The sequence below is a fragment of the Cygnus olor genome, chromosome 11 (assembly GCF_009769625.2).
Source record: "Cygnus olor isolate bCygOlo1 chromosome 11, bCygOlo1.pri.v2, whole genome shotgun sequence".
Taxonomy (NCBI): domain Eukaryota; kingdom Metazoa; phylum Chordata; class Aves; order Anseriformes; family Anatidae; genus Cygnus; species Cygnus olor.
The window spans coordinates 2,137,837-2,160,291 of NC_049179.1; the positions used below are offsets into that span (position 1 = coordinate 2,137,837).

General features: G+C 35.1%; 1 protein-coding gene and 2 long non-coding RNA genes across 9 annotated transcripts in view; 2 read left to right on the forward strand and 1 right to left on the reverse strand.

Moving 5' to 3' along the window:
- Positions 1 to 22,455, forward strand: part of LOC121076087 — a 29,475-nt gene that overhangs the window by 4,987 nt on the left and 2,033 nt on the right. For 3 of the 6 annotated variants that reach the window (XR_005823327.1, XR_005823326.1, XR_005823322.1), the window contains exons 2-7: positions 62 to 198; positions 1,102 to 1,308; positions 16,337 to 16,383; positions 17,601 to 17,776; positions 18,647 to 18,777; positions 19,333 to 19,490. This is a non-coding gene — a long non-coding RNA (uncharacterized LOC121076087). Of the gene's footprint in view, position 1; positions 199 to 1,101; positions 1,309 to 16,336; positions 16,384 to 17,600; positions 17,777 to 18,646; positions 18,778 to 19,332; positions 19,491 to 22,455 lie in introns of all 6 variants that reach the window. The other 3 variants (XR_005823324.1, XR_005823323.1, XR_005823325.1) reach the window with 3 other exon arrangements.
- On the forward strand, positions 6,572 to 8,201 carry LOC121076088. Its single transcript, XR_005823328.1, has 2 exons — positions 6,572 to 6,680; positions 7,652 to 8,201. It is a non-coding gene; the product is annotated as an uncharacterized LOC121076088 (long non-coding RNA).
- MYO5C (myosin VC) overlaps positions 8,812 to 22,455 on the reverse strand; it is a 33,246-nt gene continuing 19,602 nt past the window's right edge. Inside the window, exons 25-41 of one of the 2 annotated variants that reach the window (XM_040570127.1) lie at positions 21,125 to 21,305; positions 20,442 to 20,535; positions 19,555 to 19,618; positions 19,378 to 19,458; positions 18,814 to 18,994; positions 17,586 to 17,679; positions 16,756 to 16,807; positions 16,371 to 16,536; positions 16,028 to 16,115; positions 15,211 to 15,309; positions 14,350 to 14,504; positions 13,095 to 13,184; positions 11,657 to 11,807; positions 10,952 to 11,234; positions 9,871 to 10,045; positions 9,279 to 9,359; positions 8,812 to 9,020 (exon numbers count right to left, since the gene is read on the reverse strand). In XM_040570127.1, coding sequence (XP_040426061.1) covers positions 8,868 to 9,020; positions 9,279 to 9,359; positions 9,871 to 10,045; positions 10,952 to 11,234; positions 11,657 to 11,807; positions 13,095 to 13,184; positions 14,350 to 14,504; positions 15,211 to 15,309; positions 16,028 to 16,115; positions 16,371 to 16,536; positions 16,756 to 16,807; positions 17,586 to 17,679; positions 18,814 to 18,994; positions 19,378 to 19,458; positions 19,555 to 19,618; positions 20,442 to 20,535; positions 21,125 to 21,305 — 2,188 coding nt within the window. In that variant the 3' untranslated portion in view covers positions 8,812 to 8,867. Of the gene's footprint in view, positions 9,021 to 9,278; positions 9,360 to 9,870; positions 10,046 to 10,951; positions 11,235 to 11,656; positions 11,808 to 13,094; positions 13,185 to 14,349; positions 14,505 to 15,210; positions 15,310 to 16,027; positions 16,116 to 16,370; positions 16,537 to 16,755; positions 16,808 to 17,585; positions 17,680 to 18,813; positions 18,995 to 19,377; positions 19,491 to 19,554; positions 19,619 to 20,441; positions 20,536 to 21,124; positions 21,306 to 22,455 lie in introns of both variants that reach the window. The other variant, XM_040570128.1, reaches the window with a different exon arrangement.

Below are 22,455 nucleotides of genomic sequence, written 5' to 3' on the forward strand. Positions count from 1 at the left end.
GATTGTCCTTGATCCACACGGAATAACTTTGCTCACATTGACTCTCATTGTCTCCCTTTAGCCAGAAAATAGACAATCAAATGGCTATTGTTCAACCTGGAGATGTTCCAAGATTAGAAAGGGAGATAAGAAAATAAGTGTTTGCAGCTGTTGTTTAGACTCTGGGCACATCCTGGACACAGTACAGCCTCGGAGAAAGTAAGTCCTTTCCCACACGGGCTTAGCAGCAGTGTCACTGTCTGACCGGGACACATGGGCAGACCTGTTGAGCTGTTCACTGTAAATCCGCAGGCTGAAGTCAGGCCTTGGTCTGGCTTTATGCTCAAGGTCTGTTTTACAGAAGCTGGGCCACTCGTCTGGAGAGTCAAATACAGTGAATGCATTCCCAGTCTTCCCCCTGTCCACAGAAGCTGGTGCAGCAACCCTACTAGTCTGATGGCCATGTAGGCAACTCTGGACTTACTTTGATCCAGTTACATTCAGTATCATAAAAGAAAAAGGAGGCAGTATAATCTGTGGAGTTCACATACTACTGGATATGCTTTCATTAGAAATAAAAACAAAACTTAACCAGCAATCGCCTAAAAACCCTACGATAGTAAATGCCTTGTTAACACAATATTAGAATTTACTATGTTTAACCTGAAATGGCAGTTCAATCCGCAGCAGTGGACAAAATATACGTCCTCTTAGTTTGTGCTTTGATTCCATATGAGTTTCAAAACACATCAGCACAGGCCAAAAGGCTGTGAAAACATCCTGTACAGGAGGTATGGTATGCGGAAAAGAGTAGTAAGTAACTGAACTCTGTAATGTTATGATCCATTAATTGTGCAGTAATGACTGGTACATGAAAGTGTTTGTTGCTGTTACTTTGTACTGATCACCGGCATTCCCTAGAAAGCCGATCACTTACAAACTGGCTACTATGTCCTCAGAGGCAGTGAGCTTCCATGTTGCCCAGAACAAGGACAGTTTGTTTTAAGACAGATTTTGACTCTGACTCTTCCCTATGGATCAAAGGCATGATGACCCTTGGCTTCAAATATTTTGAGGCTATTTTGAGGTAACCATTCTGAAAGTAGTCTGCTTTCTATAGAGCATTACTCTGTGGAGCTGCTACAGAAGAATTCAATCACCAAGAATTGTGGCAAAAACAGTCATTACCACAACTGCAAACCTACCTTCCATGTGTGGCAAATGCACCGCAATGTGGTGATGGGAATACATGCAAGAAAGCTGGTACTATTCCATGCTGGGGAAAATGGAAGGTCTGACTGTGTCACACATTGTTGACTATCTCAAAAGGTAGGTATTTAAAAAAAAAAAAATATATATATATAATCATTCTTACTAACTCACCAACTTATCTTTCTTTAAATTGTAAACTAATGTACTAATACTTTTTTGGAGAAGACTAAAAAGCAAGCACATTGAATTTCTATTGATTAGCACCAATTCCAAAATGGACAAAACCCCACAGGAAAAAGATGTTTTAGCCCAAAAGGCAACTAAGGGAAGTAGGATGATCTCAACATTGTGAATCAGCAATTCCTGTTATCTCTCAACAGATACTGTTTGGAGGAAAATCAAAAAGACTGGTTATGAAAATGCATTTGTGCAGCTGAGTGCAATCTGCATCTGAAATTAAAAGATGCATGTGCAAATCAGGAAGTTGCAAAAGGCTCAGCTGATTGCACACCACATTATGCACAATCATACACAAACACCTGCACAAGAGCGGCTAGGACATATTGTGCATTTTGATTTAAACCAAAGCATCGCCACAGCTCTGAAAAATCAGTTACAAAAAGTAAAGGATACTACTTTCCTATCTATATGCATTCCATTACTACTGCAAAGAGCTCTCTGTGTTCCAGTTAGCTGTTTTTAATTCTCTTTTACCACTGAAGTCAGATCAACCAGAAAGCCCAAGATCCTACTGCAGCGCTAATACAAAGCCTAACAGGCTGTTAGGTACTGAGGCAATTCATTTTGAAGTCTCAGTCTGCTTCCACTTAGCAGCTGTTTCTTTTGGTAGGAGTCTAACTTCTATAGTGCAAATAATAAAGAGAAAGTTGCAGGAACTATAATTAACAAACAGCCAGTTTCCTGAAACTTCAGTGTGCATTTAGCAAGTCATGCAAAAATTTACTAGATAAATTGCTATTTATAGGCTGCTGGCCAAGAAGGACCTGAACAAAGCAGCGGTTTCAAAAGTCAGGGGAAGCAAGTAAATAAGGAAGGTACCGTCTTTTGTCTTATATTCATTACATCTAAATTTCCTCCTAAACAATGTGATGTGATTATGCTGTGTCAGTCAGTGAACTGTACACATTGCACCATCTATAATCACCAAATCAGTTCTCTCATCTGTCTGTCTTATAATGTTTTCTAAACACAGTTAGTTAAACCTTTTGGTATTCCTGCAGAGATTATTTCATCTGACATTTAAATACAACAACCTACTGGACACTATTCAAGTTACGGTAGTGACCAGTTCTGGGGAAGAAGCAGTGAAGGAAGTCTTCTCCAAATGATATTACACAATGGTTCAGGAAGATGAAATAGAGTAACTCCAAGCTGGAGTATAATCAGGACAACGACATTCCTCAGTTTGCAAAAGCAGTTTTGGAGACCAGCTCCTCAGTGACCACATAGGTACCTTAGCTTTGTATCTCATCTAAAAAAATCCTGTGACTGCGCCAGGACAGTGCTTCCTGCTAGGAGAGTGGGTTGTCACCTCACCAGTAATTACTGAAGATCTCAATGCCTCCAACATCGTTCCTTCTTCATGCAGGTATTATGACAGGCCCTGCTGGTCTGGCTAGCACGTTTGCTCATCTCCCCCATTACCACCTTCTGTGGGGGTACACACACATGGTAACAGAAGAGCCTCTACTATTCTTTTCTCACTTTATCCTCATTGTAACTACCTCCAGCTCTGACAGATCCCCCACCGAAGTACTGCACATAGTGTATGAGAAAACCTGGTCTCAGTATGAAGTGTAGGCCATGAGGACAGCATTCCAGTTCTGTCTCAGTGAAGCTGAAACAGATCAGACGAACTGCAACTCCCCTCATCTCTGCTGAGTCAGTCCATCGCAATAGTTTTGTCTCTTTTGGAAGTTCTGTTAAAGGTAATGGGCAACACTCAATATTACAGGCTGAGCAGACTTGCACGCATATACCTCAGAGCGGAGTTTAGACAGGCACGTAACATTTGCTTAGCTAAGGAATGCAGTGCCCTAGGGCAAAAATCTCATGGCCACTTTCCAATCAAGAATCAAAAAACATATCCTTGAACCCGGGGGCCATGTCTGTTCCAGACTCAAGGAATAACATCAGGTGTCTGCAGAGGTGTTTATTTGGGTTAGAAGTAGCCGGCCTTCAGGCCTAGCAATGCTTATTTGCTGTCCAGAAAAAATCCAACAGAACAGACCATTAATATATCCAACTCCTATTCTTGCAGGCTTTTCACATTCCAGCTGATAAAATCAGTAACATACCATTTCCACACATAGTGAGCAGTAGCTGAGCTGTTCTGATTTGATGTAAACAGCCCTAAGGGGCTTCTCTTTGGAGCACTTGTCACATGGACCGAATACAACCGCTAAAAAGGTCTGGTCACACATCTTTGCAGTATGAGACAGCTGAAAGAGAGAAGAAAAAGAGTGTGTTCCAGTACAGTGCAAAGCTTCCTGCTACTGCTCTGGTAGCTAATGCAGCTTAGGCTGTATATAGACATCTACAGACTAGATAATCTCTCTCTGTGACTAATCTCTCAGGCTTCATGAACTGTCACTATATGCAAGACAGCTGTATGATGTGCAGATTGTATTTCTATGAAGAAAAATACAAGCAAAATATGTATTTTGTTATAATGTGCACTGATTGCACATTGATTAATGACAATGCAGATTTTTAATTTTCATTTAATTAATGCCACTAGACAGTAACTAGAAATGCATAGCAGCTGATCAGTGCAGATTTCTCAGAAATATTTATTTTTTCACTCTATTATTAAATATTCAATATTATGTATTATTTTTAAAGCTGAAAGATGGCCTAGGATTCAGTCAGCAGTTTCAAAAACATTATGATCAATGTGCTGCTTGAGCAGAAAGTGATGCTTCAGCACACTGAAAGCTGTGTTATTATGAACCCCCTTTTTGTTCTCAAGCCAGGTTTCTTTAGGATCAAAGCACTATCAGCAATAGAGAATGAGAAACTCTTTGAGATTCAGAATAACAAACAACAATACCATCATAATGCCATTTTTCTCCTTACATTTTTCGTAGGGAAGATGTAGTATTTCCCATTCTCTCAATGTAAGCGTTTAACAGTATCTAGATGTTTAACAGGTTTTGACATAAACATAAATAATGAGCTTATGAGTTAGAAGAAGCTATTGTAAAGGAGATTTTAAATGGAGCAAAATAAATTGAATGAACTATGCAGATTTCAGAATTTGGCTGGACATTATCTAAAAAACAAATCAAAGTTTATTCTATGCACCTCCATTTTGCTGCTTATTCTTACATTTTTCCATGGACAACTTGAAAAATGAGATGATAAACCTGGAAATCTTGTCCTGCGAAGTCAATAGAAGTTTCTTCTGTTGTCTAAAGGAGTTGCATAACTTCATCCCAACATATGTGAGAAGAAATCTGCCCTAACATGAACTACAGCATTTTAATCATAAATTTGCATGGAGCTTTCAGCCAGCTATACGCAGTCAACGGGGTTTATAACCCATTTGCTGAAAACCAACAAATACGCCCTGACGTTTTTAATGCATTATTTTGCAAACAGTGAGCCCAAGACACCAAGCCACTATCCTTTCAATGAGCTTCCCTGTACTAGTCTATCTAATAGCTTTAAAGTGACTGTAACAGCAGGGATCAACTGTGCTAGATTCTTAAATCTCGATATTTAACAACTGAATAAATTCTTATTCAGAGATTCTTTGAATTCAAGATTCCCACTGAGGGCAATTCAGGTGACATAGATTTATGTACTCGATATGAAGTCTTAAGACATTACCCCAACAAGACTTTGGGAGGAAAACTTCCACTTCATAAGAAGTGTAAAATGAAAATATCACAGAAAAAAATGTCATCTTAGTTAAAATATCATTATTAGACCTAGAGACTTTAGACAATGATCTATTAGGCTTTGAATAAATACCTTGGGCGGAATTAATTTTAGATAAATTTTAGATAAAGCAAGAGAATTCACTGGAGTAACATACAGGGTGAATTATGCCTGATATCAGTGCTTTACTTTAGATGAGATTACGACACACAAATTTCACTGCAAGAGAGGCCAGCAAAACTTCCAAATAATTAAAAGTAGTATTATACATAAGATACTTTATATCTTTTTTAAAATATGATACAAAACCATCACTGTTACAAAGAGTTTAACCTTAAAAGATCTAAAAAGATTTCTTCCCATGCTGTAGCCTGAATTTTTGAACATTTTTAAAAAGATACAGTGGAAGTATAAAAATGGCAGCATGCTGAAACATTAACAAATATGCCACTTGTAGAGAAATTCTGCACAATGAATCTTGTTGGTAAATATGCAAAATTGCCTACCTTTTCAAACAACAATAACCCAGCGTTTCTCAAGACGAGTAAATAAGCCGTATGCAACTGCTAATGTAGAAAGGCAACCTCCCTATTATTAAGGCTACTTAAAGGGTATTTAAAGCTCAGCCTCTCTAGTTGCATCACCTCAGGTCAGTTCTGTACTGATGATTATGGTTTAGAGGCTTTATTTTAACTGCCCTCTTAGAATACAGAACAAACAATATACAGTGTTAGGCAAAATAGACCTTGCCTGCTCATTTCATATTGCAGCAATTTTTGGATAGTTTCCTAATGTTAAGCATACTACTGGGAAGGTGGCTGACTACTGCTTTTTCCACCTATCAAATTGACATTCTGACAAACGACAGTGACAATGTTAAATCTACTTCATATTCTTAAAGAAAATTCTAAGTCTAATACAAGTGGTGGCCATGCTTGTTCTTCCTTGGATATACTTTCATTGTTCACCCATTTTAAGACAGTAACTCGGAAATCAACAACATTAAAAAATTCTGCTTTATTGGATTCTTTAGCTGCAGGGATATTTATGAAATCACGTCTGAAAAACTTTAAAAGTGCTGAAGTCACATCTGCTGTGACTCCACTGAAGTCACTGACATCATGCCATTAGATGTTTGCATTCAATAGTCAAGACAATGTAAGGCAACATGAGAAGAAAAAAAGGGAAATTAGATTTCAGTCCAACACAGGTTTGGGTAGAAGAAAACCATCCTAATTTTAATTTTTTATTTTTAACCCAAATATTATGGAAACACAGGAGGGAAAGGTATCACCTATGCTGTTGAGTCCAGCTGCCAGAAACTGCAGGAGTCACATGCCTAAACCCTCTCCATAAGCAGTTTCGGTGCTTTCCCACTGCAGTAAGGATCATCCAGTATTTTTCCATTTGAATGCAATAGCTTTCTCCTTTACTATCATTCTAGGAAAGTTAACCTCAGTAATGCCTCTTTCAAGTATCTGCCCTTCATCACTAATACTGCTCCTTACATTTTGAAGAATTATAAAAACAGACAAAGTTTTGTATCTACGTATTGTTTAAAGGCATTAACGTCAACAAGCACAGTAAGTTTCTGACAGCATACAGTAAATACTGATTATTTTAAACTTTATTTTAAAATATACTTTGTTCTTTGCATACACAGCGCTAACAGCATATTTCACACAAACCTCTCAAAATAATTTAGCACCAAATTGTCAGAACGATTTTCCTTTATCAAGAAATTTTTGTCATACAGACAATACATACCTTCCGATACTTCCGTGGGACGTAGATTTAAGAGCGGATTGGGATTTTACTCACACCGTACCAGGTAACAGACGTGCAGCTCCAGTAACTGTAAAAAAGGCTATACACAATTTATAGCAACTAAACTTGCTTGCTTTAAAATACTTATAGAAATTCACGTGGAGCCAGCAACAGCATAACCATTCTGATAGGAATATACACAATGTGTATATATAAATAATATATATTCATATGTATATTCAAATAATTCTTCACTGAAAACATAATTATTCCATCACTTGAAACACTACAGATTGATTTAAAAGCTACTTTTTATTTAACAGATAAGAATACTAATGTACCTATACATCTGTGACATTTTGTACAACTTTTATTGCTATTGAACAAAATACAAAAAAATTCCTTCATATATTTTTCATGCATCTCTGTGGATAGTACTATGAATATGTCACTGTTCACAGTAAATACCAAGGATGGGAAATAGCAAAAAACAGTCCTTCTTCATATTTACAGATTTTAAACACTATGTAATAATAATAATAATAATAAAATTGATTCTTCCTGTAATGTTTAAATTAACTAAAACAATTAGAAATTAGAAGTATTTCAAAGCTTTAGCATTCAATTTTCATAATTACATCTAATAACCTAGCTAGAAAACTAGCATAATTTACTGAGGAATTTCTAATGACTGTCAGGATTGTAGTAAGGTGAATGCTGGTTCTCCAGTTGTTCTGACAGGGTCTAGTATTAAATAAAGCTGTTATTCTTTGTATTCTGCCTGCAGGAAGAAGGCTGAACAATGCAAAAAGAGGACTACTTCTAAGGATCCTGCAGTTTAAATGAAATATATTTATTTAATTTCAATGCCAGGAATTAAGCTTGGTTTATCAGTAAGACCAGATCACAATAGCTGCATTCACTCCTACTCAATGTCAGAATTGAGAGAGGGAAACAAGCAAAAAAGAATGGGAAAAAGATGTGTACATGTGTGCATACTCAGCATATGTTCTGAAAGACACTGCATTAGAGATGGACCTAAAACAGGAGATGAACTCTTTTCCTTCTTTCTTTTTTTTTTTTTAAAAAAAAAACTTGTAATTTAAACCTAGATCACAATAGGAATTTTATGTCTGACTTTTCTACGCTAATGACTGATATGAAAATGCAGACGTGTCATTGCAGAGAACAAAACTAAAATCTGCCTTCAAAAAAAAAAAAAGCACCCAAATTCCCCCCCAGCTAAAGAGCTGTCTGGTGTGCCTGAACAGTAATGTAAGCATTCGGCCTGAGTGAACCAAGCCAGCATGCCTACAAAAGACAATATATGTTTATTACAACAGCAATTCTCTTAGACTGGTTCAATGTAGCTATTTGTATTAATAAAATAAAATAAAATAAAATAAAATAAAATAAAATAAAATAAAATAAAATAAAATAAAAATTGTGGGAGGACCTTCTGTTCCATCCTTCTATAGTTTTCTTGTGAACTATTATGGGAGACTTATTTCATGGAATGAATAAAGGCCTAAAAAGCATAAAAGGCTGAAAGCTGCTGTAAAACAGATCCAGAATATCAAGGCAATGAATAGAATTACCTTGGAAAAAAATCTCTTGTTACAGAAAGCAAAGGCAAGGAAAACTGTAAAGTAATAACATTTATCCCATGGTAGTTTTCCCCTATGTCTCATGCTTTAGGGTTACTGACAAAGAACCAATGCAAACTTGTCTCCTCATCAAGTGTGGTATAAGAAACTGCAGTCAGCTTTATGTCCAGCTGAAAACGTCATCATTATATAATGAAGAATGAAGTACAGTAAGAAAACAGAGAAAGAAACTGCAAGCTGAAATTATTCCTACTTTTTAAGTCTTGACTTTAGAACAAGGTTTTAACAGCTTAATTCACTGCAAGCTACCATGCCATCCACCAGCTGGAGAAATGAACCATGAAAGTCTGCCTGTCTTTATTTAGTCTCTGAGAAAATACCAGCGCATTAGTTTTATTAAACCCTTGTGAGAAAGCCAAGTTTGAAGCTGCTGGGGACTTGTATCATTTCCAAGGCATGTGGAGAGGGAGTGAAAGGAAACGTCACTTGAAATAGATATTTGGTATCGAGCATCAACTGTGGAACGTCCTCACGATTGTTTAGCATAGCCTGAAATCATACCAGAAAGGGTAAGAAAATACTGTATTACAAATAAAACCCAAAACATTAACATTGTTTACTTCTCATTGCACATTTCCCTTTCAGGTAATATAAAGGAGACTTCTCTTGATCAACTCCAAATGTGTAGAAGATGAGCAACTTAGTCATAATTTGACGTAAGGGTCAAGTATAAATACGTAGCATCGAAACCAGTGTGTATGAAGTACTTCTAACTTTAATTTGAGAGGGAGTAGTTGTAGCTCTTACCTGTACTTTACGAACAAATGATGGAGCCACTCTTTTCTCAAAATCATCTATTGGAGTGTATGAGTTGAGGATCTTAACTATCTGCTCAAATTACAAAAGACTATTTTAGTATGTCACAAGAAGCAAGCAGATGAAAAGAAGAATTAAATACCATCTTTATTGGTATTTAATTGAAGTTTCAGTAGGAATTTTACAACAGAGAGATAATTTTGACTGGTAACCTGATGATTTGTTACATAGATGATGACTGCTATGAATCATTTCCAAGGATGTCAGCAGGATCAAGAAGATGTAGAGAAAGCTAAACTGATTAAAGGAAACAACAAAAAAAGCCTCTGACAAAATAAAACAAAAATCCATTGTGGAATAAAAGATGAGATGGAACAAGGCAGACAGATATTCCTCACAGAAGCAGTTAAAATGCTAACAATCAGGAATATGGGGTTAAAAAATCCAATATAACAAGTGGTGACGTGGAATGATGAGGAATGCTACTTTTATCAAATGAAAGGTCAATAGCTCTTTGCAACAAATTATTTTAGATAGGCAAGATTCTGCAGTCGGTGCCAGAATAAAACAAACGGTTCATTACCTGCACAGTAGAAAGAGATGTGCAGTGTTCACATATTTCTTTGGCATCATCATCTGTGATCTTTTTGACCTGAAGGAGCCATGCTGCTTGAGCTAGAGGCTCTAAAGTTTCTTTGGCATTACTGCTTTGAAGATTCTTGTCTTTAAGCCATTCTTCCAAATAGCTGATATTACATCTGGGTTAAACCATGAACAAACAACAGAAACGTCAGGCTCCCTCTACCAATCAAGCTATATTAAAGACTTCTAAAATCTTTGTTTCTCTAATGCAATATTCATATTCATACAGTTTAAGTTAAAAAAACACACAACAAAACATACCTGTAGATCATAAAAATCAGATAATTAACAGCCTGCTGATTTTTAAGTTAAAAAAATAAAATATACAGGGGATTAATTTATTTTTTATTATTTCTTAAAGCTTGGACAATAGAAAGCAAATTATTAGTTTAGCTGTTTGTTACAGAAAAATACCAATACATACTGGCATTGGCAATTATATTATAGCACTATATATCTTTAAAATACTAATTTACAACGGAGCTTATACAGATTAGAACAATCTTTGCACATTACAGATCAGAGTTATAACTGAAGACCTAAAGCTTTCTTTTTTAACTTTTGAGAACCCTTAATGGCTCTGTCTCAGTGCTTTTCTCACTGCAAAGCACGAAAAAATCAAGTCTGCTTTTGTCTATTTGCCAGACAGGGGACACTGTACCTGTTTAGAATTAAAAATACTATTCATCATCATGAGCCCACAAGCATAGGAAGAATACTGAACATAGGACCAACTTTGAGCTTTAGACTGTCATTTTCTCTGTCTTTTCCTACATCAACATTTCATCAACATGGATAGCATGATTTGTATTGTTTTAGGTTGAGAAAGCTTAGCTTTGCCTTTTAAGATCTATTTTTTTCAAAAAGAGTTTAAAAAAAATAAAAAAATAAAAAACAATTGACTACTTCCAGCAGAATGGTCACATAATAATCTAATGACTTAATAATAAAGGACTAGGTTACATAAAAATGTTAAAAATTCATTCTCAGTCAACTGCTTGCTGAAAGTTTACTGGCTTTACCTTATCTGCATTCCTTTTCTACAAGAGCACATGTCCTTGCGGAGGAAGAGACTATTGAGGGTGACAGCTCCAATCAGAAAGAAAAGCTGCTTCACCGCTTGCTTTAGAAGCTCAGAGTCCAAGCCATTCTGGCACATAGTACTATAAAAATAGCTGAGTTGTTGCAGGATAGAGGTCATTGTGTACGTATCTGTGTCATCTATACTAGAAGAACGTTTACGGAACCCTGTAGGTTTCAAGCCAGAAATTCCTTGGAGACTTTCATATTCCAGCATGCCTGGTACTGAAATACAATAAAAAACAACTGGTAAGACTAACACTCCTAAGGCTCCTTTCAGTTACATTAACTTAGTTCTTAAACTAAATATAACGTCAGGATATTTTAAAATTTAAATGATAGAAGAAAAATAAAATACTGACAAAGGACTCTGGAGCACAAAAATTTTGAAAAGCCTATTTGTTCTGCAGAAGGCTGGTCTGTTTCAAAGCATTATACCACACAAGGAAATTGTTCAGAGGAAAAAGTCCCTCCAAGCCCTGTGGGGATGTAACAGTGGAATTTATATGTGCAGAAGCACACATGCAGGTACACACGTATAAATGAAAGAAGGAAGAAGTCTGTCCCATCCCTTCCCTCCATGTATAATCTTTATTCATGTACTTCACAAGCTAGATTTAACTGTGTTTGGAGTTTTGCTGTCTTACCGATCATGGGTTGAATGTTGTTCTCCATTACAACAATGAACTGGTGGTAGATACGAATGGCCAAATCACTAAGAATTTGTCTATATTCTGACAGATCAAAATGCTTCAAACAGTTCTTATTCTGACGTGGGGTGTTAGACTTCATAAATTCCTACAATTAAGTTGTAGATATAATTATCAGAAATTACATAACATTATAAATTGGTATTATATTCCAATGTATGTATTAGAGTAATCCATTCTGTCTCTGGCCAAAATGGTCTCAGAATGAGTGAAAGCAACTGCTAACTGCAATGGATGCATCTAGCTCTGGGCTTCTTGCACTTATTGTTCCATTTAATGTTCATGCTTACTCTGTTCCAAAAGCATACTAAAGCCAAAGGAAAGGCATGCCTAGATTTCATTGGACTTTGCAGCAACTCCTAGATCACATAAACAGAAATCAAACTATTTAATTAAAAAACAAAAACCAGTTGTTTAAATTCCGTTTGCAAAATGATTAAAAATGATAATTAACAATGTATGTTTTATTGCTGCAAAGGGATCTCATTTTTGGACTTTTCATCAGGAAAATTCTGTTTCAAGAAACGTAGGCTGAATCCTAACTTGTGTGAAGTCTTGAGTGTTCACTACAAACATAGATCAACACACTAAATTCTGGATTCAGACCACACCCTACTGTTGGGATTAAATGACAAAAGATTGTTATTTATTAAATTTAAATGTTTTCAATTCTTCATTGCTCTTTAGATTTTATCGATATAGCCACAAGAGGGAGCACTGTTGTTTAGATAGTACACAGTTACTGTGGTTCCAAGGCTTTATGGCACCTATTGGCTTTAATCCTGATGTGCCTGTGCAATTTTGCTTCAGGCTATGTAAATTAATAAAACCTAGCAGTAAAATATAGTAAGAGTTTGCAATTTAAAACAATTTTGAATCACGGGATAAAATTTAGCTTAAACAAGCAAGTTAAATACAGGAAAAAAAAAGAGGTCTTTATTATATTGCTCCTTTCCAGAGAATTTCTTCAGTAATCTCATATTAGTAGCAGCAAGTGTTTGAAGTGGTCACAATTATAAAGCAACTAAACCCTTTCATATATATGCAGCTGGACATCTGAAGTCCAGCTCACATTAAACTCATGTATAGAGTTCCATTTACATAACAGTTTCCATGTTAGGAAATTAACTGACTTCAGCACTTTTATGTTTTTTTGGCTTCACTTGCTCAGGTAATTCTATACTGTCTTATTATTTGTGTAAGATATATCACCACTGCAAAGCAATACAAATATTGCAATATTACAAATATCAAAATATCCTGAAGGAACAGTGATGACCTGGTGAATCTATTGATTATCTCTGTTTATTTCGCCTATTGAATTAAAGTCTGACAAAAGTAAAGTAATGAAATGATTTGATGAAATCACTCTTACCTCTTCCCCACTGTATTGCTTCAAACAGTTAAGAAAATAGTACGTATTGGAAAGCCAAAAGGACAACATTTCAAAATCTTCTGAATTTTCCTGAAAATGACAGAGCAATCTTATAATGGCATTGTCTTACTAAGTTAACTTAATTTCAAAGATGAAACTTAAGACTACTACAGAGTTGGCATAATAGCACGCATCTAAGGCAGAAGGAACATAATAGCATCTGTAACATGCCAACTGTACAAATCATTTTTTGGGGGGGTTAACATATATACAGAAAAAAAGACCCCTCTTTTATTTGTTAAAACATTGGTTAATTCTTATATGAGACACGCTAAATACATTAGTCTGAAGTAGTTTTACACATTTCTATGTGTAGTGAGATAGTGTACTGGAGGCCTTCCTGCAAAAGCGTGAACAATGCCTGTATATAGAAATGAAACTGAACTACATATAAACACGATTCTAACTACACATTTTCTTTTTGTTAGCCTAATATGCACAAGCATTTTCTTATGGATAAACTGCTGTATAATTTTTTGTGTGTGCGTGTGAACCAACCACAGGCATTCTTTACATAACAAATTCAACTGCATAAGCCATGGTCCATTCCTACCTGTGTTACAATGCATGCCTGGTGTTTTACTACATTCTAAATCCACAATAAAGCATTCAAATAGCGGAATTTGTAACGTAGATGAGACAACAGACGAATGATTCTTATTTATATCTTGGTTTTGTAAACTGGCTGGCAAAGTAACCTTAATCATTCAGGCAGTAATGCTGAAGTACCAAATAACATGTCAAGAAAACATTACTCTAGTAGAACAGAAGTACAAAACCTTCTGATTTTACAAATACAAAAAAAAAAAACCTGATACCTGTCTACTGACAAATATACTAACCTTCATTTCTGTCCATCCAACTTTTACCTGTGCTGAAAGCACAGTTGCACTTAAAACCTAATTAACTACTCATTTTTAGATGTAAAATACTTAAAATGGTTTTGCCAACAAGTTTTTCAGATAAAGATGATCTCTGTCAGTACGTGTTACTGTGTTCAGCACAGTGGAACCTTACCTGGAGACTTTATATGCATACTACTACTAATAGGAAAAAAAGAGTGTCACTAATAATAGTTATTAATTATAGAAATACTAGCAAATGAAAGTGTCAGCATTTCTCAGGTATTGTGCATGCACCTCATAAACCTTACATAAAAATCAAAAAGTACAATACAGCCAAACATAATTCCTACCTTAACAACTTGTTTGATGCCATCAATGGTTACATTTATGAAAGATTTCAGCATGTCAGCATCATTCAGATAATCTGCATACCTCACACACATGAATAGGATGTGAGCTGGAAGGCCAGGTATCATATTAACTACAACTCCACGTGGCTTTAAATCTGCATAGAGGAGAGTGGTCAGGATTATTATATAAAAATAAAAAGATTTAAATTGTCATTCTGAAAAAGACAAGCTGAATTGCATGAAAACATTGTTGAGTTTACTATTAACTGCAAACTAATGCAAAAATCTGGTTTGTCAGTAAGACTGATATTGTGAAGTAACTCAGAAAAAAGGCAGAATTCCCCTACAAGAGAAATATGAAAGTAAAGTTCCCTTCAGTGAAAGGAATGATACAGAAAGGACAGATGAGATTAATACATCACACGTGGATATATGCCCAATGATTTACAAAACTTAGTAGATCACAGAATGGCTTGGGTTGGAAGGGACCTTAGAGATCAGAATGATGACTAGGAATAAAGTAAATTACTTCCTGTATGACTAGAAAGAAAGTAAACTCAAGTCCCTAGATTGCTCCTGAGATTTATAGCTTTATAAATGAACAGATACTAAGGAAGATGATAGAATAATTTAAGAGTCAGACAAATGATTGCAACACAGATAAAGCTCTTTGTATTTGAAATGACTGGCAGTAGAAAAAGAGCAATGTAGCATCCCCAAGTGGTTATAGTAGTAAGAGAGAGGGATAAAGCCATCTTTGAACATAAATGAAAACATCTTGTAGTTTTTGTTGTATTTTTCTACACTGACAATCACTGACTACTGATAAAATGTTACTTAAGTGAAGTGTTACTAAAATACCAAGGATCAGATTTTGAACAATCCTTTCTTCATCCTCTTTTTTGTACTCCATCATTCCAATGTACTCTTTGGACAAAGTTGGCACGTGAACTTCATTAACTGCCAAACATAAAGCACTGTTAACTGCAGATAAATGACTAAGTCATCATTCATATGTTAGAACAAACTACTGGAGAAAAGCAGTTTCTCTTTAATAGAGTACAGGCTCTGTTCACATTAATGTTTTTAGCTTACAGTTCCAAGCATTGAGTTAAATAACATTCATATTATTCATGTGAATAGTTTCACTGGATTCAGTGGAATCACTTACATGAATAAGGCAAATAAATAGCAGTGGCACATCTCTACTTTAGTTACTTCTGCATCCGTTTGAAGTGCATTCTACAGTGAAGAATTACTTGCTATGTAAGAATTTTGTACAAACTAACCTCATATCAGTAACCATCTGCCATCTGAAGACCTATGTGAGGAGATACTCATCTGATGCAAAACTAACATTCTGTTGTCTCAGAGACAGCTTGTGTGAGGATATGTATTAATTTTTGTTGACAGAACCTGATGCCTCTGAATTAAACTTTATCATATACTCTAGGTCTCATATGTGCCTATTATTTAGCTGGAAAAAAAATACAGGAAGGGGCTTTTATAAAATTTCTGTTGATGGTTCCCTGGCACTTTTTCCTGAGGTTTTAAATTTCTAACTCCACCCCAAAGCCCTACTTTTTTTTTTTCAGTTTTGTAAATCTACTTCCTCTACAACACACACTGAACATCCAAAGCTACTACTACTACTAATAGTAATCACACAATATTTTACCTTTTTCAATAGTCTTGGTAAGAGTTTTGATCTGATCTTCCAATTTTTTTATTATTCTATCTTTCATGTCTAGTTTTTCTTCAAGATCCTGTAATAATCAAAGTCAGTGAGTTCAAAGAAATCACAATAAAGAAATGCTTTCTACTGCTACATGCTATTGCCACAATTAAAACCATTACAATGTATTTTTACTTATATTCGGTGGAAGAAAAATGAAACTTTTCTACCTTTTTTCTCCCCAATGAACTGAGAAAACATGCTGCCCATACCATACAATCATGATTTCTTTCTTTTTATCTTGCATTTCAGGTACAGTTTCTTAATGAGGATTTCATTTCCTCACCATGTTTTCCACAGTAAGTCGAGTCGTTTCTTGCTTTATCTTGCTTTTTACTTCATCATGGATTTCATCTTGCTTCAAACCGTTGCTCAGCCCTTCAATTTCTTGGGTTATGACATTCAATCTCTCTTTGGCTTTTATGTTTATTTCGTTCTGCGCCTCATTTGTTCTAGAAACAGACAGGAAGCTTTGTCTTTTACTGTTCTTCTGTTAAAGCACAGTCATATCATACTTGCCCATTACCTATGAGCTGTATTCAAGGCTGCAAGGTGAATCTTATTTTGGATGTGGTACTTCAATTTTAAGTGATTGTCACGCCCAGCCTATAACACTTACATATCTTAAATTATTTAAAAAAAAAAAAAAAAGGAAACATAAATCTATTTACCTCCTTAGTGTTCTGTCCCCTTCTGGCTCATGATGCAGCTGATTAGACATCTCTTTCATTTTTTTTCCAGCAATAATTAGCAACAAAACACCAAACACAAGAAAAACAAGATCACATTTACTTACTGTTCTGTACTAGTATTTAGTAAAATCTTTTCTTACATTCTTAATTTTTTTTTATAACAAAATTGAATATAATCACATAATGCAGAGAAACATTTGAGTATTCCACACAGAAGATTATATGTGATAGGGAATTTTGACATAATTAACTTCTTGCAGTTGACAGTCAAACAAACTGTAAATTTTTAAAAAATAAGTTGCCAAGGAAGACATTACACTTAGAGATACAGAACCCACAGCAACTTACGCTTTCCTAAATAGAGAAGTACTTTCAAACAAGCAAATTTAACATGAACATTTCTCTGTCTCCTACTCTGAATTTTTCAACACCCTCTGAATTTCACCTCATGGAGTACAACTTAACTTCCAAATCATCTTTACTTTCAGACTGTTTCCAAAGAGCATACTTTGTTTCATATATTCTTAGCCCTGCTGAGTACACTTGCATACATCCAAACCACAGAACTAAATGACATTAAAAAAGTTCAAAAATGAAAGTGCACATATTTGCATATATTTTTGTTTAATAACAGAGCTTCTATATAACAGAGCTATACACTTCTTTCATGGTGTTTTTTACATTTTACTGGCACTTAAGTAAGTAATCAGGCAATGAAGTAATGCTGCTTCAGCTTTTACACATTCAAGTCTAGGAAATTCATTATGTACCTCTCAACTATAAGACTGCTGACCACAATGGTATTTTACCTTTCAACTTTACAGTCTGTTCTTGGAGACGGTTTTCAAGATCTAATTTTTGATTTTCAAGTTCAGAAACTTGCTGTTTAAGATCTGGAATCACCTTTTAGAGAAAAAGGACATTTGCGTATTTCAGCATGTTCATTTTGAAACATCTGTAATTGTACCTATGACATCAGAAGACCTTCAGCTGCAAATAGGTAAAGACTGGGAAGACACTGTGGGAGAGTACTTGCCTGACTTGCGTAACTTTTCTGGAGGCATCTGCTGCCAGCCACTCTTAAAAAATTAGGGAGCTAACTAAATATTTGGACTGACCCAATACTACTATTCTTATATTCTGTAGTTTAACGGAAATTACACAATTAACTTTCCTAGTTTGAATAACTTTGGAAAAATATCAGTATGTTATCATTTTTAAGAAATAATGTTATAAGTTACTTTTTGTTGTGTTTTCAACTTTACGAAGTTTGTTTTGAAAATATTTCTAGAGCTATACTTCACTTAGCAGAAAAAGTGATACAGTATATATGGTCTTCTAGTATAATAGCACTTGATGTTAGATAGGTTTTTACACAGTACTAATAACCAGTTAAAATTCTTAAGTCCTGCCTGCAATGTATTAGCGACTTTATATGGTTAGCTGCCCCCTAGTGGAGAGTACCTCAAAACTGCATAAATCTAACCCCTCAGGCACCTGTTTTTTAATTGACAACCAAATCACAGAACTTTTCAAACTGAGAGACACAGACAGCTTTAAAGAGGCTTCAGATCAAAAGATGCTAGTTTCTACCATTTGACTACAGGGGGAGAAAAACATAACTAAATTCTAAATTTAAATGCCTCAAGTACAATAAAAATCTTAAGCTGGTTGTGGGTTGACCAAGTCAGAGTTTGTAAAACAGTATTTTGCCAATCTGTGATTAGAATTACCTAATCAGGTTTATGTAAAAAAAAAAAAAGGGGGGGGGGGGAGGGTAGAAAAAAAGGCCTTTGTGAGACTGCCCCAACATGCTGTACACTTAGACAATAACTTTAGCTGCATTCTAACATGTTATCCTTGCATGCAGGGAAAAAGCCTGTATGGATGTGCAATCTTAGATGGCCACAACTGTTTGAACCTTGTGAATTCAAGGACATGACTTCAAGATTTTGAGGGCTTTGTGACACAAACTCTTTTGGATTGAACTGCTAAGTAACAGTAAAATACTTTGGCTTTACTACACTTTGATCTTACCATGTTTTCTGAAGTTAGCCTGCTAACTTCGAGTCGAATACCATCATTTATGTCATTTTCCTCTCGAAATAATTTTTGTAGATGATTAATATCTTGGCTAAGATGTTCAACTTTGAAATTCAAACCTTCAATCTCATTTTCATAGATTTCTTTCTGAGACTGGAAGTGACTTTCCAATACTCTATTAAAAAAAAAAAAAAAAAAAAAGGAAAAATTGCTGATGTGGTAATGACCTCAGTGCAATGGGTCAAGTTTCATACAAAGTGAAAAAAGCGTTCTACATGCAGATATGTCATTGCATCACCTGGGCATTAAAAGAGTTTGAAGGTATGTGCAACACCTCTAAGGAAACATTTCCCAGACTGAAAACATGCACACATTTCACCGACGTAGTAAATTAGTTAAAAGTGAGTTAAAGCTACTCAGTCAATCATATAACATAGTGTTTGTTAATTTATTAAACAGGTGTTCAGTATCACACTGCCAAATAAGTTACTCACTGATCTGCTTATCTTCTAGATCACAGCTTGGAGTTATGAAAAAACATTGAAGAACTGGACTAACCTCGTAGCTTTTTTCAAGCCCTCATAAGCAAACCACAATTCTCCATCCTCATTTAAGTGTTCCAAATCCTCCGTAGACAGTCTAGAATACAAGGCAGTATTGTTAGTGTGCAGGTAAACAAAATGCATTCCTTATATATATATATATTTTTAAAAAGAGACCTCAGAACAAAATTACCTGCTTCTTACATCTTCAAAATCATAACTTTCCAGAAGCTGTTTTGTAACTTCTGACATCTTTTCTGGGAAAAAGAAAGTTTATCATATGAATAATTTCCTTCTCATATTTGCAATTAAGTTATCATTATAAAAATCAAACCAACCTCTTCCTGAATCTGTAAGGTTCTTTCCTGGTACTAAGTAAATATATCTTAATTACTACCAGAATATGATGAGGTATATAAGTGTACTAAGGTACACTACTAGCATTGGTTTTTGTTTCTTAAAACACATCAAACTTTCACTGTAAAGTTCCATCTTTCTGTTCTAAATCTAGATAACTGCTGCAGTTATACAGATTGTCTTCTTGTGCTAGCCTACTACATTAAATGCTGCAGATACAGGTTTGCCCTGTAAGACATTCTTAGCATTGCACAAAGTGCACAACAGCAGTGATCTTATTAGTACCTTTTCTCAAAGAGACCCCAGTTCAGCAAGTTATTTAAGTGTATGAGACAGTTATGAGACCTGAGCCTAACAACAGGCTGAATGAAGGCCAAATAAAGTATATTTGCATATTCTTGGGTCACTATGAGATACTTCTAAAATTCTAAGTAAAGTTTAAACTACTAGTATTGATTTTTAAACAAAAAGAAGAAAAATTTGAAATCAGAGTTTCTTGGTACTCAATGATCACTTCATAAAGCTCACATGGTTTTTGTTTTACCCCATGCAAGTAAAGCTGTGAATTGAATGAAAGCACTCTGGAATGAGAAAGAGATTTTTTTTTTTTTAAATTATTATTATTTTGTCAATACTAGCAAACAAAAAAAAAAAATCAATTTAAACTGCCTTGGTTCACATCATGCTTGGGAAGTTCCCTGAATTATCTAATGTGTAGCTTACCCCTCATTTCCCGCTTCTGTGACTGGGCCTGCTTTTCAACATCCAATTTTTGTGTCTGCAGCAGTTCAATTTCCTTTTGCAACTCAGGTATTTTCTTAATCAGACACGAATTACAGAATGAGACAGAAAGTGAATGACAAGGGCTAAGTATCAGTTAAATCATAAAGATAATTATTAATATGAACAAGTTCATATGCTAGAAGGCTTAAAATGTGTTGTTTAAAGTGTCCGTTTCTTAGGCACCAGAGCAGAACAATAACATGATGTAGTCAAAAAGTATGTATTTGTGTCATGGAATTGACTCATAGGAAAAAAATGTGACTTCACACAAAAACTGTATTTTCACGGTCAGATTAGAAATTACATTTATGAAAAACAAACCTGAGAAACAAATCCCTTTTTGGGAAAAGGAAGAAAAAAAGATCCACACATTAAAATCTATATTCATGCACAATTAGTCATACTCTTGAAAACACACACTTCTTTTTGTGAGCAATAACTTGTATTGAATACTACATGAAAACGATACAACATAGTTATTTATAAAATACATCTTATTAATTACTATTTGTTCAACAATGTTCTTGAGGACAAACAATGAAGATAATCTATAAATAAGACATCTAAATTGTCTACTTGCTTTATCCAGCAAAGACTCCAAAATTCATTGAGTCATACTTTACCTGTGCTTGTTTTGTAAGTTGCCCTACTTCTATTTTCAGGCCATCCTGAATGATAATTTCTTGCTGAACTTGTTGCTGTAGCCAAGATTTTTCTTCTTTGAGAACCTTAATTTCTCCCTTGAGCAATTCGATCTCCTTTTCATAATCTTGTTTCTGATTTTGGATTTTTTTTTCAAGTATCCTAAACAAGACAATGAAAGGATGTTTTTCTTTTCCTGCACTTAGAAGTGAAAGAGGGGACTGTGTTTTGCTTTTAATTTGAAGGGCATAATTCAGTCAAGAAAGCTTAAATGAACTATAATTGCTTGAAAATGCTACCCTACATCCTTAGAATGAACCTACAAAATGAATGATAATGTGATAAGAATGTCCCTGAATTCCCCTACATCCTATTCAGGTATTGGGACTGTATTCAAGATAGAACTGAACTTTTCTTAAAGGCTAATTCTCTAACTCTTTGCCTACTTGAGCAACTCTCTGCTACATTTACATAGGTACACTGAAGAAGGACATAGTAGCAGAAAGCCCCATGTCCTTCTCAGTAACACAATGGAAGAATCTTGGCATTTTTGCTGGCACCTGCTGGAATGGACTGGCTTCCAACACAATACTGTTAATGGGGAAAGTAGAAAAAACAGCAAAAAAGTTCTCTTATTATACTTTGAAGTCTTTTGTAACTGAAATCAGACTGAACTGAAGCAGAACACAGCTTCCAAGCCTCAGAAACAGATTCAGTGCACTCTTCAAATTTCAGAGGACAGCATTTCTTTGGTACCTATAGTTCTCTGTCATATATTGGTAAAGAGTTATTGTAAAACTCTTCCATAAAAACAGTAATAATTTTTTGATCTGAGAATGGCACGCTGTAAAGCAACAAACATACATTGCTAAAAATATTTTTAAACCTGAAAAGAGTATAGCAAAGGGGAAAAAAGTTTTTCCCCTATATTTTTAACCTAAAATATATACAACCCCTGCCTTTCCTTCACACTGAATCTTTCAGTTCTATTGTTTAACAATTACTTCACAGGAAATCTGACTGGTATGGCCGTCAGCTGCCTTTCTAAATCTATCTGAATACTGAGGATATCCAAAAACACCATCACTATCAAGGGCTCCTTTTAATTTTTGAAGATACATGAAGACAGGAAACTGCAAAAACAAGAAGTCTCAAGTCTGCAATATAATTTTCTGCATGTGACTGACCCACAATCATTATGTTCTTCTTCACCTAAGTACATAAAGAACTTCAGTACTAGCATTACTGTTCAAGAATACTAACAGATTCATAAGTGATGTGATTATATTTAAAGCAGGAAAAAGAAAGGCAG